Below are 14,201 nucleotides of genomic sequence, written 5' to 3'. Positions count from 1 at the left end.
CTAAAATGGGCGTGGTTTCAGACATGAACCGTTCGGAAAGCAAGCACTGTGACATACTTGTCAAAGTTGTAATATCTTTGTGACGTAAAACCTTTCTTTGGCAACCCCCGGCTCGCGTCACAAATCAAAGATGCGCGTCTGAGACGCGTGCTGAGTGGCGGGCAGTTTCCATGGCACCGGTTTTGTCGCAACCTATTTTATATACGGTAAAAAGCAGGTGGTTTTCAAAATATCCTAATCCTTGCACAATTCAGCTTTGGCTAACGCCGGCGAGTCCGACAAAAATGACTGGCGACACTTAGACGACAAGGATGGAAGACGTCTTCAACACCCATGCTTCCACAACCTACCGTATCAGCTACCCGCCTCATACTTGCATCCTTCCTCCAATCAAGTTCCACCAGCTTCCTGCCATCCAGCTGCGGGACAAACCCAAGTTAGCACCGCGAGAATTCCCCATCTCACCAGCGGGTCCCAGTCGTGGATGGGAGAAAGGAACGGGGCAGGTGCTGCTGCCGGATATCAAGTGAGCCGCCACGATTTAATTAAGCCTGACCATCCCGAACTTTATTTTGTCAGTTTTCAGGAACCCAGTCGTACAGGTATTCTTTAAATCTATTTTCGAAACATCACCAAAGCCTATGCAAAGCAACAATAATTTATCCACACTCATAAACAAAAAAGTTCACGTAGTCTAAAACATATAACCCTAGATACCGGCGTAGATCTCTGGGATGACGGCGTGTACACCCCCCCGGTTGTGTCGTCACATCGACATTTTTTAATCTAGAAATCAATCTTTTCGTCGTTAAAAATTATCGACCTCCAAAAGAAATATGTTTGGTGTATGATTGTAAATATCAATCACCCCTATATCAGGATCGAGGTCCTTATTCATTCTTTCAGTTTTTGATTCCCTTATCAGTTGCCCTAAGGGGATTTTACTTCCGAATAAATATACTTTTTAGGTCATTTATCGATAAACCAATCGTCCGAGATCCGCCGCCCCAGAAAAAAGTCATCAACCCACCACCAGAAAAGCCCAAACCGCGTCAAAAAGCGGACCGCCAGCCCAAAGCCGACTACCACGAACCTGACGACCCTCTTCAGAGGCTTGCTGAGCCTCTGCCTCCCGTAGTACCTCGGTGCACAGACGGCTACCCAGAGAAGATTGAGGAAGGCTGGGTGGAGGAACTGTGCCGATCCTACCACTGGAAGACGTCAAGCAAGGAAGCGGCAAAGGAAGGGTGCTTACGGGTCCCCGAAGTAAGACCAGCATGATACCCTATAGAAGTAATTTAGGGAACTTAGATTAAGGTCCAAGCAGGTTGTTTGAACTTGCTTCTCTGTAAGTCCTTGGCCTGGACTTGTTTGCCAAGTGCTAACACAAAATAGTTGTTCTGTAAAATTAACAAACAAATGGAGTATGAAGACATAAGAATTCTCGATATGGGATCTTTTTGCGACATCGTATTGGTGTTCTGTTGTCTATTATCAACCATCCCCCTTGGTGTAAGCCGTATATTTTCTCTTTTTGCCAAATTTCCTGTTGAGGCGATTGGGGAGGCGGTGACTTCCGGGGGGGACACCATTACGCCCCTGATAATTAAACCCGTTGTCTATCAGCGACGTACTCGCCTACCCAGCTACCCTTCGCTGCTGCTTCTGTCTCTTCTCGGATCAAGTCTGGTCATCAGACTCAGTATTTAATTCTAAACGAACATACAATTTGAATTAGCCGAATTGGAATTTGATGAAATCGTTAGGCTGAGAGGCCTATCCCCCCCACCCACTTTATCAAATAGGCCTAGGTTATTTTTACACTGCTACGAAGCAACGGCGTTATCTAAGTTTGATTTTTAATCGTAATCGACATTGATTTGACAGTACAGATAAGCCTGTTTGAGGTCGTTTGCTAGATTTCCAAATTCAAACTGGCTTAAAATACTGTTCATTTAGAAAAAGAAACAGTTTAGATTGAGATGAAGATTACATCCACTCTATTATTTAGCACGAGGTGCCTGTTTATAGGTCATCGCGTTTGTGTACAGCAGAAGTAATACACACAAACTGCCTTGAGCAGGAGCACCTCCTCATCGGTTGGAAAGAGCTCTGTTGTTCGGGAACATTCGTTTTGCTGATAGCCACGCGACTTACAACGTGTGCATTATTTTCATGGTCGTTTGTGAACCAGCGAAGTGCAGTCCTGATCAAAGGAGCCCCGGTTGCTAGGGAAAATTATTTCCTCTCCCAACTTTTTTTCCTGATGATTTTTCCTTTGTGCATTCTCTCCAAAAGCTCAAACCACCTCTAACCACCATGGAGCCCCGGTCTGATTTCTTATCGTATCGTCCAATGAGATACGACTCCCGTCAGTTGCCTTGGCAACGAGTTGCACCTGTGTGGGACCGCGTGCAAGAGCGTCCCCATGTTGGATGCAATGTCACTAGTCGGCTAATTGGCGGTGGAGCAGTCAAGGCAACAACGGAAAATGCCAAGTGAGCTTTGAATCTTTGAATGTATCAAATGTTATAATGATTTTTGATTATGTTGTCAAGTACTACTGTGGTAAGTAGACCGCTGAGCAATGAAAGTTGATTCACACTACTTTATTGACCGACTCCCTAATACATCCTTATGGAATACGTTGTGATTCGAGTGACAGGAATGGGGAATTTTGTGGTTTGAATCCCACCCTGCTCGTCATGATGGGGTTTACTAGGAATATTATCCAAGGATTTTCCTTCCCTCCTGTAGTACTAGAAATTTTCTTTCATCTCCTCCCACAGTTGGTGTTTTGGGGACTAAACCTAAATTTTAGGAATTTATACGCACCGTATAAAGGAAAATGAAACTGATAAATTTCTCTTTACATTTCACAAACAATTTTTTTTTACAATTTGCCCCCCCCCCTTCGCCAACGTATCCACGCAAAAACATTCTTGAAATGCCGCCCTTTTTCATCCCCACATAAGTGCAACAACGACTACGGCCGTCTGGACAAACTTCCTGGAGTAACTGCAGACGGGAATCACCTTACATAGCTTCGACCGAAAAGCGGTACTGAAACACGGCCAAAAAGAGGCTCGCACAAAATCGTACCGTCCCCGGTTTATGTTTAACTATTCTGGGGAAAGTGTTTGAGGCAAATCTGCCTGTTATTGATCTGTTTTCACACAGTAAAACTTGTGGCTATCGGTAGTTGAATTCTACTCCTTACAATCCAGCACAAGTTTGTAATTTGGTCTCATTCTTTTCAGGCAATCGGCTTCCAAGAAGAAAGAGGACATTGCCTTAGATGATAAGATCCTGCAGTTGGTCAGGGAGGAAAAAGTTCCCAGCATGTTGTAAGTTCAAAATTTGCCATTCGATTTCTTGAAAGTGCATCACTTTGTTAATGTGCCTAGAATAATAGGCCAAAGTACCCAATACTAAAATAATATTAAGATGTGTGCGTTAAAGAGACTGACCGTGAGTATACTTTGAACAGTGGAGCTATATCAAAATAGGAGAGACTGCTGACTTGTTCCCCTCTCCTTAATCATTCGGCGTTACCGGTAAGTGTAAGGGACGTGACACTGGGAATACTGTGCGACTGTTTCGAACGACCTAAACCATTCGTGACTATTCACCGGTTTCCCCATCAGGCATCCTGGGTATTAAGAATAATCGACCAATGATTTACAGAACCCGCCTCGCTAGAACTTTCATGCCCAGTTGCCCCGCGGGTATAAAAACAAATGGCATGCAAATGCCATTTGTATTTTTGTAATAAGACTTTGTCTTCTGAATATGCTACCGTATTTGCCCCCTTTTATTTCAATGTCCTATGGTTTTATTAAATTTTCACTCTTATAGTAAAAGATTTTTCATTTATTGACCTTGTGTATAATTTGATATATACATTGCAATATGGAAATCAATGTTGAGTCAAAAAAAAAAACAAAAGTAAAAATGTCTACCGGTGTCGGCCCTTTGAAGTCATTGCAGGGTAATCCGACGACCATGCTAACACCCTTGCCGTTGTTAGGTGTTGCTCCGGCGCCGCTGAATGTTGCTTTTAGCACCTGCGGGTGCTGGGAGCGACGCCAGCGCGGCGGTGTTGGGGCGACACATTTTGGCCCCGGGTTTGGTCTTCTGGTGGCACTGGGAAGTGTTGTTTTTGGCACCACAGTTTTGCATGTATTTTTGTATTTTTTATGTATTATTTTAATTGTATTCTTAACATATTAATATAGTGCTATTTTTATTGTTTTATATTGTGAAGCGCCTTAAAGCCTTTTTGGATTAGGGCGCTATATAAGTGTGGTATGATAATAATAGTAATAATAATAAAAGTCTCTCTTACGGACACACCTACGGAGATTTTACTGACTGAGCGTAATTACTGTCAAATGTTTATGACGAAACCATTTTGCTGTGTAAATACATCTTCACAGCGTACGGAAATGCCCTGGTTATGCCGGTTACGTTCCGAGATCACCCTTAAGGGTTTCCATGGAGACAGCTAGTATCTTTCCCGATCAGCGCACCATGTCAACCATGAAATCCAGCTACAGGTTAGACATGCAACCTCAAATATAATGATATACAAGTAATACATGCTTATAAGATGCAAGTTTTTCGTTAGGGAGACGTCGAGTTTTCTTGCCCTGTACCGATAATGTTAAAACGCCGGGCAATGTTTGCCCAGCGGGGGTACTAAGTGAATCGCTTATCAACTGTTGGGCAAAAAAGAACACGGCACGGGATAAAATATAATAGCAGAAATAACATTTCCTACAACCGTTGGGTAAATGAGATGAGATTGCCCATAAAAGAATCAACTCGGTTGGGTAGTTATAGCGATTCACCTGGTACCCAACAAAATGTCCAGCGTTAGAGTGCGGTGGCTGTGCTCATGAGTAGTGGCGTAACTTTGTGCCGGAAAGCCGAAAAAAATGGGGGCGGGGGATGACGTGAAAATTTCACAAGAGGTCGATGTTCATGATATTCTTGTACATCTGTAATGTGTATTCAAAATTGCATATCTGTGGCTTTTTTAGTGAATGCTGAATGCGTTTGAATATTTAGAAGTCCTGAAAAATTCTTGATAATCCAATTTTTTTTGCCCATCACAAAAAACTGTGTGGGAGGATGATTCAATATCCCCCACCTCAAAAAGTGTATGTGGGGAGTATATACCCCGATCCTCCGGGATTTACACCCATGCTCTTAAGCCTGAAGTAACAGTAACGTGCTCTCCACTTAAAGAGAGATGGGATGGTTGTTAATAAGTATGTGATAGCTATTACCATGGTGCAATGTCTTCGGCATCAAATAATGGAAGAAGTAAATGCAGCTTATGATATGACATGAGGGGTCTTTTCCTTGTGCCTCCAAATTTTGTAGAATCAAACATGGCTGTGTTTAAATTTACAGGACCTTTCCCACCAGAGAATACGCCGTCAAGGAATTCGCGCACAAGGGACCGCTGTCGAGGACAGTCACGCTGACCTATCCGTACAACCCGTACAACAAGGTGGAGAGTCGGGCGGAGGAAATCGAGCACAAATGGTAGACGACCACATCTTATCGGAATTCGAGGAAAAGACTTTAAAAAGATGGAAACCAAAATATTCTTTGAAAAAGTGAGAAACAAAAAAATCCTCACGCAGACCTAATTAAGAAGATCCGACGCACGGCATATGGCGGGCGGCATATAAGCAGGAAGACAGCTCTCATAAGCAGAATAACACGAATCAAAATTGGTATCTTTTGGGCAATTAACCTTCTTTCGCTTTAATAGGGCTTGAGTAAAAGGAGCTAATCAGACGTATAACGACACGCAAGCAAACTGACGCGGTTAATTCTGAGTAATAAAGCTTTACCACAAACAATGTACCGATTATGATCCATTCTAATATCGCTGTAATTCATCGCACGGTGGTTCTCTCGACCATGATACGTTTCATAAAGAACATAGCAGACTATAACAGTAAAATTACACTGTGATTTATGACTGGGTATAACCAATGTCTCTTCCATTACGTATAATCACCACTTGATGAACTTTACCTGGAAATATAGTCACTTTTGTACTGATGAAAAGAGAGGTGCCATTACTATTCTTCAACACATCACTGGCAAGAGTCCAAAAATACGACGATAAATAAAAACAAATGAAATAATTGACACGTTTTCTGGAAAACTACTTAAAGAGATACATAGAGAAAGATCGGTTGAGTGATATCGTACGAGCGATTCAGTCTCATTGACTGGTTAAACTGCATGTATATGCAATGCCTCAAAGAAAAAAATACACGTATATGGTTTCCAGACGTTATTTTCTGGGTTATGATGTCAGCATTCGCAAGTGAAGGACCGTTACGAAGGAAAAAAAGGTCGTCAAAACAAGTAAACAGTACAGATAAATGTTGTAAAAAAAATAAATAAAAAAATAAAAGCCTCCTAACACATTACATGTATTTTGGGAATGCAGGTTTTCTTTCGCTAACGGAAAATGCTACCACATAAAATTAAAGTGACCGAAACTCGAGCAGAGCTAGATCAAGGCCTCTAAAAAAACCTGTAATTATAAAGATCTTAAATCGTTCGTATCTAGGCCTATCATTGCTAGCACACAACGTCTGTCGAAAGCTGCGGCTATTACCTATGAACGAGTTCACCACTCTCATGTTAATGAAGCAACAACTATCAATACGCTATGTGTTACGCCCCAGCTACAGGACAGTGATCGTGAAACTGAGGCTTAGCCAAGTTACGAATTCGAAAGAACACTACGGCAAACTCGAATACGTGAACGAGTGCTGGAACTTTATTGTTGCAGTTAAGCCAATCGTCCAACAGGCAAAAAGGACTGAATCGCTGGTACTTTGGCAACTACGCAGGATGCCAAAAACTGGTAACCTAAGTTTAGAAGGCGCAGTGGGTGTGGGTGCTATGGCCACGGTCGCCTGGACCCTTGTTCTCCACGGCTCCCATGGATGCGCACCTGTTCATCCAGGCAACGTGCGAGGACTCGTCAAATACCTGCAGGTCCACCGCGGTACCCTGATAGTGGTAAGACGTGTTGGAGTGACACGCACCAGCAATGGAATTGACCTGATATAGAAAAGAAACGTTTAGAATGTGCTTTCAGACATTTGCTGGACAGGACTTACATGGGACTGTAATAATAGCCTACACGACTGCATAAAGCTATCCAATAAATGTCTCAAAACGTTTTAATAGTTTCTTTTTCTTGGGACTGGCGTCGCCTTCGCGTACATTCATTTTATTTATCATTTATTTTAACAGTATATGGTTGCGAGTTTTGAGTTCTCTGAAACTTTCCTCATGTCTCTGAAAATAAGGGAAAAAATCACCAGGACGGTTTCAAACTTCATGTAGGCCTAGACCTGGAATTTTGGAGTAAATTCAACTTTAGCCCAGTTGATTCCCCTTAAGTCTTGAACGTGCCTTTCAATTTTGTATCATTTTAATAAATTTTGAACCGATGAGCGTGATTTTTTTATCGTAATTGGTTCACTGTATACCACCCCAATGACTGAATGGGAATCCAGACGGAACGATTATCCAACCTGAAAGCTGGCGCCCGAGTTCGCCAGCTCAAGTAGGTACTGCAACACGTCTTCACTCAGACAGATCGAACCTCCTGGCGAGCATCCCGTCTTGCCACCGCTCAACGTGCAACAATAGCTGGATATGGTAAGGTAACCGTTCACTAAATTGAAGTAATATCAGGCCAGCTCAGGTCATTTTAGGTCGGGTCAGCTCTGTAAGCAAGATTTATCCAGCCACAAAGTCTACCGTTACATGTAACATGAGAAAGTAACATGTTTCTCGACCTTTCTTAAATGAATAGATGTATAGGGGTTACAATCGATACATATGAAATATTCGATTTCATTCGGTTTCGAACGGTGGAATCGAAAAGGTTACCCGTCACAACTTGCGTGGCTGTAACTGAGGCCCAATTTTCAGGGCAGGGTGTTTGGGGAGGGAATTTTCCATTTAGAGGGACACTCTATGGATGGCTTTGTCAATAATGGATTCAAACAACGCAAAATGTTCCATCGTTGCGCCTTCACCAAATTTTCAATGGCGGGCGAGGCAAGGAACTCGAGGGAACAAGGACTTATGGGGGTAGTGTCGCTGGTGTTACCATTAGTTCCAGTTTTGCCAGGCTGATTGGATTTCAGGACGATTTCATTTGCACATTGTTGACGAGGGGGGGCAGAGCTTTCCAGTTCCCTCCTTTAGCAAGTCAGACTCTTTACTGTGATGATTGGATTACCTTGACCTCCTCGCTTCTCCACCATCGCACGTGTCCTTGATGTTGGATTTGGCATCTGCTCCATCATTGACCCCGGAGGGGTTGACATTTAGCAGAGTAATACGGCTGTCGCTCTGGACCTGACAGGCCAGTGATTGGACAGTCGAACCGCAAATGCCCGATGCTGTATAAAAAAATCAACAAATGAAACGACGAATGTCATTAACCGATTCCTTTTATATCGTACCCATCGCAGAAGAATATCAATCTTCATCAAAATGAAGTGAGATTTTGTGGAGGTGCTATAATGTACACCGTTACCACTGGAACAGTACCAACAACTCGACACCAAGACGGTCACAAAAGCCAGCTAAAAATCTACAACTGTGCTCAGTCATTCATTCTGATCTATTTGAATACTTTCAAGTCCGTTGGCGCAGACGATTGTATATCATTTGGAGAACATTTTGCGAAAGGGGTTAATAGCGCTTTAGGGACCTACTGAATCCATCAAACGCTATAAAGTATGCTGTTGCGCCAGCTGTGTACGGTCTCTCCCATGGTGTACTAAGGCCACGTAACGCAGGGTGGTAAGTGTTGTGTGGCAGAAAGGTGAAGCTTATAAGCACGAAGAAATTCTCCTCCTGTAGCCCATCTGATATCGTGCTAGGCTCCAATTTTCATGCTTTTTTGAATGATATTAAGAGGTCGCGACGTTCATTTTAATGAAGCCTGAAAGACGACCTCTTCTGTAACCCTTGGATAAGAAAAAATGACATGCAAAAACATGCAAAAACATACAGTTTTTATTCGAACCGTTTACCTCTTCAATAACTACCTCAGAAAAGGTTGGAAAAATTCATTTGCACAATAAATTTATCAAAACTAAAAAAATGCCTGGACCTAAAATAGAAATTTCATGCTAAGAACAACATTTACCCCGCTGCCAAAAAACATTTACTGCGCGGCCAAACACCATCCACCGCGCTTCACCGCGCTGGTGCGCGCTGTTTATGGAGGGCGAACATGCTTAGCATCTGGGCCTGTTCCAGGCTGCCTTGGTTAGGCACACAGTCCCTCTTTGATTGTCCCTCTTTGGGATGCCCAGGATTCGGTACAGGCAGTGGATGAGAAAGCTGTTGAGGCAGTGCTATTGACATGAGCGGGTGGTCCAGCTCTCACTCCTTTGAGAGCAAATACCAAAGTTGGTCGGATCCGGATCTGCATGATCCTCTACGTTGATGTTTCACACCCGACTGGTGTCTGGAGGCTTTATAGCGACTTTGGTCTCACCATATAAGCCTGCAGAAGACATAGATCATTTGCAAGGGTGCAAGTGAAGCTGCCAGTATATCACTTGGCGACTGAAAGCGGTCGAGGAGTTTACGTACCTGGGATCAACTGTGCCTAGAAACCAGCCCTTTCACCCAGACCTAAACAAGAGGATTGAGAAAGCCACTGCCGCCAAGGCCAGACTGTCCAAGAGAGAAGGGCAAGCCCACCACAACCACCATCGTCTCAGTAAACAAAGCCTGCTTGCCGAGTACTCTCCTCTACAGTAGCGAGGTTTAAAAGTTTGCCGTCAGGCCTATAGGGTATAGTTATAGTCTGTCTTCAGGTAACTTGAAGGCTTGCGACACTACATGTGGGAACAGAAGATCTCAAAAAGTGCTAGGGCGAGGACACAGCCCAGCTTCATATATACCACTGTAAATAATTCGAAATGGGTTAGAAGACGATCCATCAAATTGCACTGTTCCCTGCATGTCCACGTGAAAGGAGGCGATAAGCTTCAGCAGCTTGAGTAGGCATCCAATCTCCAGCAGTCTGGAGAGGTTCCTCCTACTGACCAGCTGGGGGCAATTTCATAGAGCTGCTTAAGTACAAATTTGCTAAAGCGTGAAAAAAACCGTGATAGATAAATCATGTTACCAGCCCAAACTCCATGTAATGTATGTTATTTTGGACTGGTATTCACCTGTCTTTTGGCTAGCATGACAATTACATAGATTTTGAGCTGGTAAACCTTGTTTTTTAAGCAAGGTTTTTTGTGCTGAAGCAAATTTTGTGCTTAAGCAGCTCTATCAAATTGGCCTCTGGTCAAAATCTTACTACAGATCCACGAAGGCGAAGTAGAGGAGCTGCCTATGCCCATAGCATTTTTTCCTGCTGCTGTCTGAGTGAGATCGTGTCAATGGTATATCTTACTGCCCTGGGACTTGGGGTGCACCAACTCAGACAGTGCCCGCAGCTTCTTGAAAAATTGCGAATACCTTGCTGATGATGCTAAGCAGGGATATGCCGTGGAGTAGTTGTTACAGTTATTGCGTTCTCCAGTGTTCTTAAACATCAGCGTAGTTATGTTGACGTAACGCATGCGTAGGGGTACTGATCCCTTTTCATGCATTGACAGAGTAGCCTATGGGGTGGCTGAGGACCACTGGCTTCCCATAATAGATCTCTTTGGAAGGGATGTTGTCCTTTCCTGGTGACGTGCCATTTGCCAAGGAATCTATAGCTTTGTCGAACTTCTCCTTTTAGGGGGGAGGGGGACAACTCCTATAACAGACAGGACAAGGGCTGTGTCAGACACAACGTCACCTGTGGAATACAGGTCTCGGAAATCTATCCAGCCCGCCGCTTCATCTACTTGTTTCAGTCAGCGATGACATTATTAGTCTTAGATTAAGTGGGGCGATTTGTCTGATGCTCTGGCCGAATGCCTTCTTCGTGCTCTCTTTACATGCCCTGAACGGTGCCACCGTCAACAAAGGACTAGAAGTTCTGTGTATGGAGGTCCTGGGCAGCCCAGACGTCAAGACCCCCTCTTGGCCTCACTAATGTGGTCCAAAGAAAGCATAACAGTACATGTGGCATCAGCTTGGCTTCAGAAGTTGCCGGAAGGTGACAGGATGTGTCAGCCAACCGCCTTAGGGACCCTACGGCATATAGGGTTTACTCTCTATTTTTCTCTCTTCCTGAAGATAGGCAGTGGGCCATTCTCCCATTTGCAGCCTTGTTTTATCATTATACCAAGCTACGCTGCGGGTAATTCTTGACTGTGCAGTCCCCAGAGTGCGCAAAACTGTCTAAAGTATTTATAAATGCGACATAATATTAACCAAAGGAGATGCATGCAATATACAATCTAACGGTTGTCTCGAAATATACAGGGAAGTACTTGGTCTTTCTAATACTCGCGGAGAGTTTATTTGTAGTGGTTAGTATTGTAAAGTATGAAACTTAGTTCACTTCTCGACAGATGTTGCGGAAATATCTTGAGTAGAACAGCAATCAATAAGCGCATGGCGTAATGTTACGGAAGTAATTGCATCTTAACACCATTACTGCATATTAGCAATTCGGTATAAAGGTTTCCCAAACAATCAAAGTACGATACTAATTTCATAGGACTTATTATGAACTTATAATTGTTAAAGATCATTTAAAGGGTAGCTGCATGCAATCAATTTTTTGTGATGACAGACCTCCAAAGGGCACCTTTGTGCCTCAGTTAACCTCATATTCAACTTTTGTTTCATTGCTAATGAGTATTTCCATATTCAGGAGTAAATCTGTGAGGTAATCTCAAGAAGAAGCCTCAAAAGTGTACATTCCTTTGAATTTCGTCCAATGCAAGGCAAATAGTTTGATGCATTGACAGTTTTGTAGAACACAAAAATTCCTGTTTTCATATACTGTCCTGTTCATCTTATAAGCATGTATAGAAGTTTTCATCCGCAGTCCGTTCAACGTGCTCATGTTACAAACAAATTCCTCTTTATCGAGCAGTGGAGTTCACTGATTCTGTCAAAAAACTGTAGTTAAATTGCCTGATTATGACGTATAATAGAACATTCTTTGTTTTGTGCACTGCTGTGCTCATGTTACAGTTTACTTGTTTACTTGTGTTAGTGTTTACATCCTGGGTATATATGTTACCGCTTCCTCTCTTTTGAGCTCGGAGTTTACATCCTGTCCAACTTGATACTGTCAAACAACAGGTCTTTCTTGATTTCTATCACTGTATCCATTTATTTTTGTGCCAGATCCTCTTTAAACTCTTATTACTCACATTAATAATCAATCAGTTTATAACTTGATCCAAAAAAAAAAAAAAAATCAAGCCCCATAAGGCGTATTTAAGGCTTGTTGCAGACACAATTTATCCACCTACAGAGCTGACAATGAACAGAATGGCTGGACCTAGTGTAATCGGCATATTTGGCGTGAAGGACGTTTCGATCATCTAAACGATAAACCGACAGGATGAAATACACATAATAAATGAATGAATTAATTAAAAAGAAATAGAGTGAAACAGCCTCTACAACGTATCTGAATATAATCCTGTGAAATTTTAAATGAATCACTAACCCGTAGTTGGCAAAGCTGTGGTTGGTGGAGAGCTGGTAGTTGGCTGAGCCGTGGTGGTTGCAGAGCTCGTGGTTGGATTGGTGCAGCCGCTGGGGAAATCGGAGCAGCAATCAGAAGCCTGCTGACAGTAATCGTCGCAAAAACAGGACGTCCCCGGAGCCGTACATGCATCATTACGGCCGGGGCAGCAGCCCCCTGGCCGCTCCGAGCAGTGCTGGGCCCAGGCCATCCCGATCAAGACAGCTAGTATGGCACCAAGGAGTCCGTACATGGCCATCTTGGTGGATATCACAGAAGAATTCGACTTTCACCGACTGTTGATTAAGAAACGTGTCCTATGAGAAGGATAAAGACTGTGCTCAACTTTTAAACCTCAAACGTCCCTCACTTCTGACGAAGAACAACGAAAAATAACTTCTAAGCTTCAATAGCTAGTGTTCGACTAGTAATCACAAAACGAACCTGTTACAAGTATTTGCATTTTGAATAGTTTACATCAGCTAACGTATATTATGTTTAATAGGAGCAGAATAACGTGCATAACATTCTAATTACACAATTAAACTGTTTTGTGCATAATGTGCTGTTAATTTGCACCCGAACACACCTCACCACGCACAAAACATTCTGATTACACGATTAAAATGCACAGGTTTTATCTGTGAAAACAGAATGCCCAGTGACCAAGACGTGTAAAAAAAACCAAGAGGCAATAATTATTGTTGCAAAATTAATTATTTTAAAATCACAAAAAGGGGTAAATTGCTGTCTCTGAACCATAGTGTGCGTGAAGTTCACTTGATTCTGCACAAATCATAAAACTCACCAAGTATGCACTCCAGAGTGAAAAATACTACTGCCCAGGGTTCCACATAAGCGAACTGGTACTCGGAACGTTTTCACCTCCTTATATTGGCCATAACCAGGATCTAAAACCTCGATGTTATCATGTTTCCGAACAAGAAACAGGACTTAAGCAGTGTAAAAAGCATCATGCGTGAAGGATACAGAAGTGTCGCAAAGGGTGCTTGTTTGCCGTGGAGCAAATAAATAATAATAACAAAAGGATGAAGAAAATAAAGCAGGCTTGGCGCCAAGTATAGACCATCCAGGGTTCACTTAGTTGGGAAACGAGAGGGGAAAACTACAGGCCCAAATGTTGGACATGAAGTGTGAACTTGGTAACATATAAACAGGCATGGAAGCCAAACAGATGGGGGAAGTAAAGTATACTCGTGTCCGAGGAACATTTTTGCATTGACTTCCTTGTTTTGACGAGCATAATTCATAGCAAGGTCTAAGTTAAGCTTGCAACTGACAAAAAGAATCTTAGGATTTAAGTAACTGTACACTGTTTACTGCCTACATGTAAAACAATGTGCAATGTCCATGTAGGCTTTTTTGCTATATTAACTTGGATGGGATTTCAAACTATTAATGGTGACAGACAACTAAGGTGGAAAGCTTGCGGTAGCACCATTCAAGGATACGATCTCTTTTTTTGAGTCTGATGGTTCTGAACGGTCTCATGGTTCTTTCCGGAACC

The 14,201-nt window shown here is 42.8% G+C and overlaps 2 protein-coding genes across 3 annotated transcripts; one reads left to right on the top strand and one right to left on the bottom strand.

Annotated features, from left to right (window-relative positions):
* The first annotated feature begins 187 nt into the window (after nucleotides 1-187).
* Nucleotides 188-6,174, top strand: LOC110988667 (uncharacterized). Its single transcript, XM_022252414.2, has 6 exons — nucleotides 188-526; nucleotides 969-1,266; nucleotides 2,299-2,498; nucleotides 3,261-3,347; nucleotides 4,440-4,559; nucleotides 5,422-6,174. The coding sequence occupies exons 1-6, from the start codon at nucleotides 312-314 to the stop codon at nucleotides 5,558-5,560; spliced, it is 1,059 nt and encodes a 352-aa protein (XP_022108106.2). The 5' UTR covers nucleotides 188-311; the 3' UTR covers nucleotides 5,561-6,174.
* LOC110988663 (uncharacterized) lies at nucleotides 5,754-13,661 on the bottom strand. 2 transcript variants are annotated; one of them, XM_022252407.2, is made up of 5 exons: nucleotides 13,482-13,661; nucleotides 12,656-12,990; nucleotides 8,300-8,462; nucleotides 7,584-7,701; nucleotides 5,754-7,104 (listed from the first exon to the last, which is right to left on the bottom strand). In XM_022252407.2, exons 2-5 carry the CDS (start codon nucleotides 12,930-12,932, stop codon nucleotides 6,916-6,918), a joined length of 747 nt encoding a protein of 248 aa, XP_022108099.1. In that variant the 5' UTR covers nucleotides 12,933-12,990; nucleotides 13,482-13,661; the 3' UTR covers nucleotides 5,754-6,915. The 2 variants fall into 2 exon arrangements, with proteins under 2 accessions (XP_022108099.1, XP_022108097.1); XM_022252405.2 differs by having other exon boundaries at nucleotides 12,656-12,969.
* Nucleotides 13,662-14,201: the final 540 nt, after the last annotated feature.

This window comes from Acanthaster planci, linkage group LG06, assembly GCF_054643075.1.
Source record: "Acanthaster planci isolate LZ-2023a linkage group LG06, COTS_SCS, whole genome shotgun sequence".
NCBI lineage: Eukaryota > Metazoa > Echinodermata > Asteroidea > Valvatida > Acanthasteridae > Acanthaster > Acanthaster planci.
Note: the sequence above shows the minus strand (reverse complement) of the source record. Positions and strands in the feature narration are given on the sequence as shown.

Coding starts and splice junctions, on each gene's coding strand:
- LOC110988667 (XM_022252414.2), top strand. CDS start 312: ATGGAAGACGTCTTCAACACCCATGCTTCCACAACCTACCGTATCAGC. Junction 2,499..3,260: donor GCAACAACGGAAAATGCCAA/GTGAGCTTTGAA, acceptor CATTCTTTTCAG/GCAATCGGCTTCCAAGAAGA. Junction 4,560..5,421: donor ACCATGAAATCCAGCTACAG/GTTAGACATGCA, acceptor TTAAATTTACAG/GACCTTTCCCACCAGAGAAT.
- LOC110988663 (XM_022252407.2), bottom strand. CDS start 12,932: ATGGCCATGTACGGACTCCTTGGTGCCATACTAGCTGTCTTGATCGGG. Junction 7,702..8,299: donor GGAGAAGCGAGGAGGTCAAG/GTAATCCAATCA, acceptor TACCATATCCAG/CTATTGTTGCACGTTGAGCG. Junction 7,105..7,583: donor ACTCGGGCGCCAGCTTTCAG/GTTGGATAATCG, acceptor TTTCTATATCAG/GTCAATTCCATTGCTGGTGC.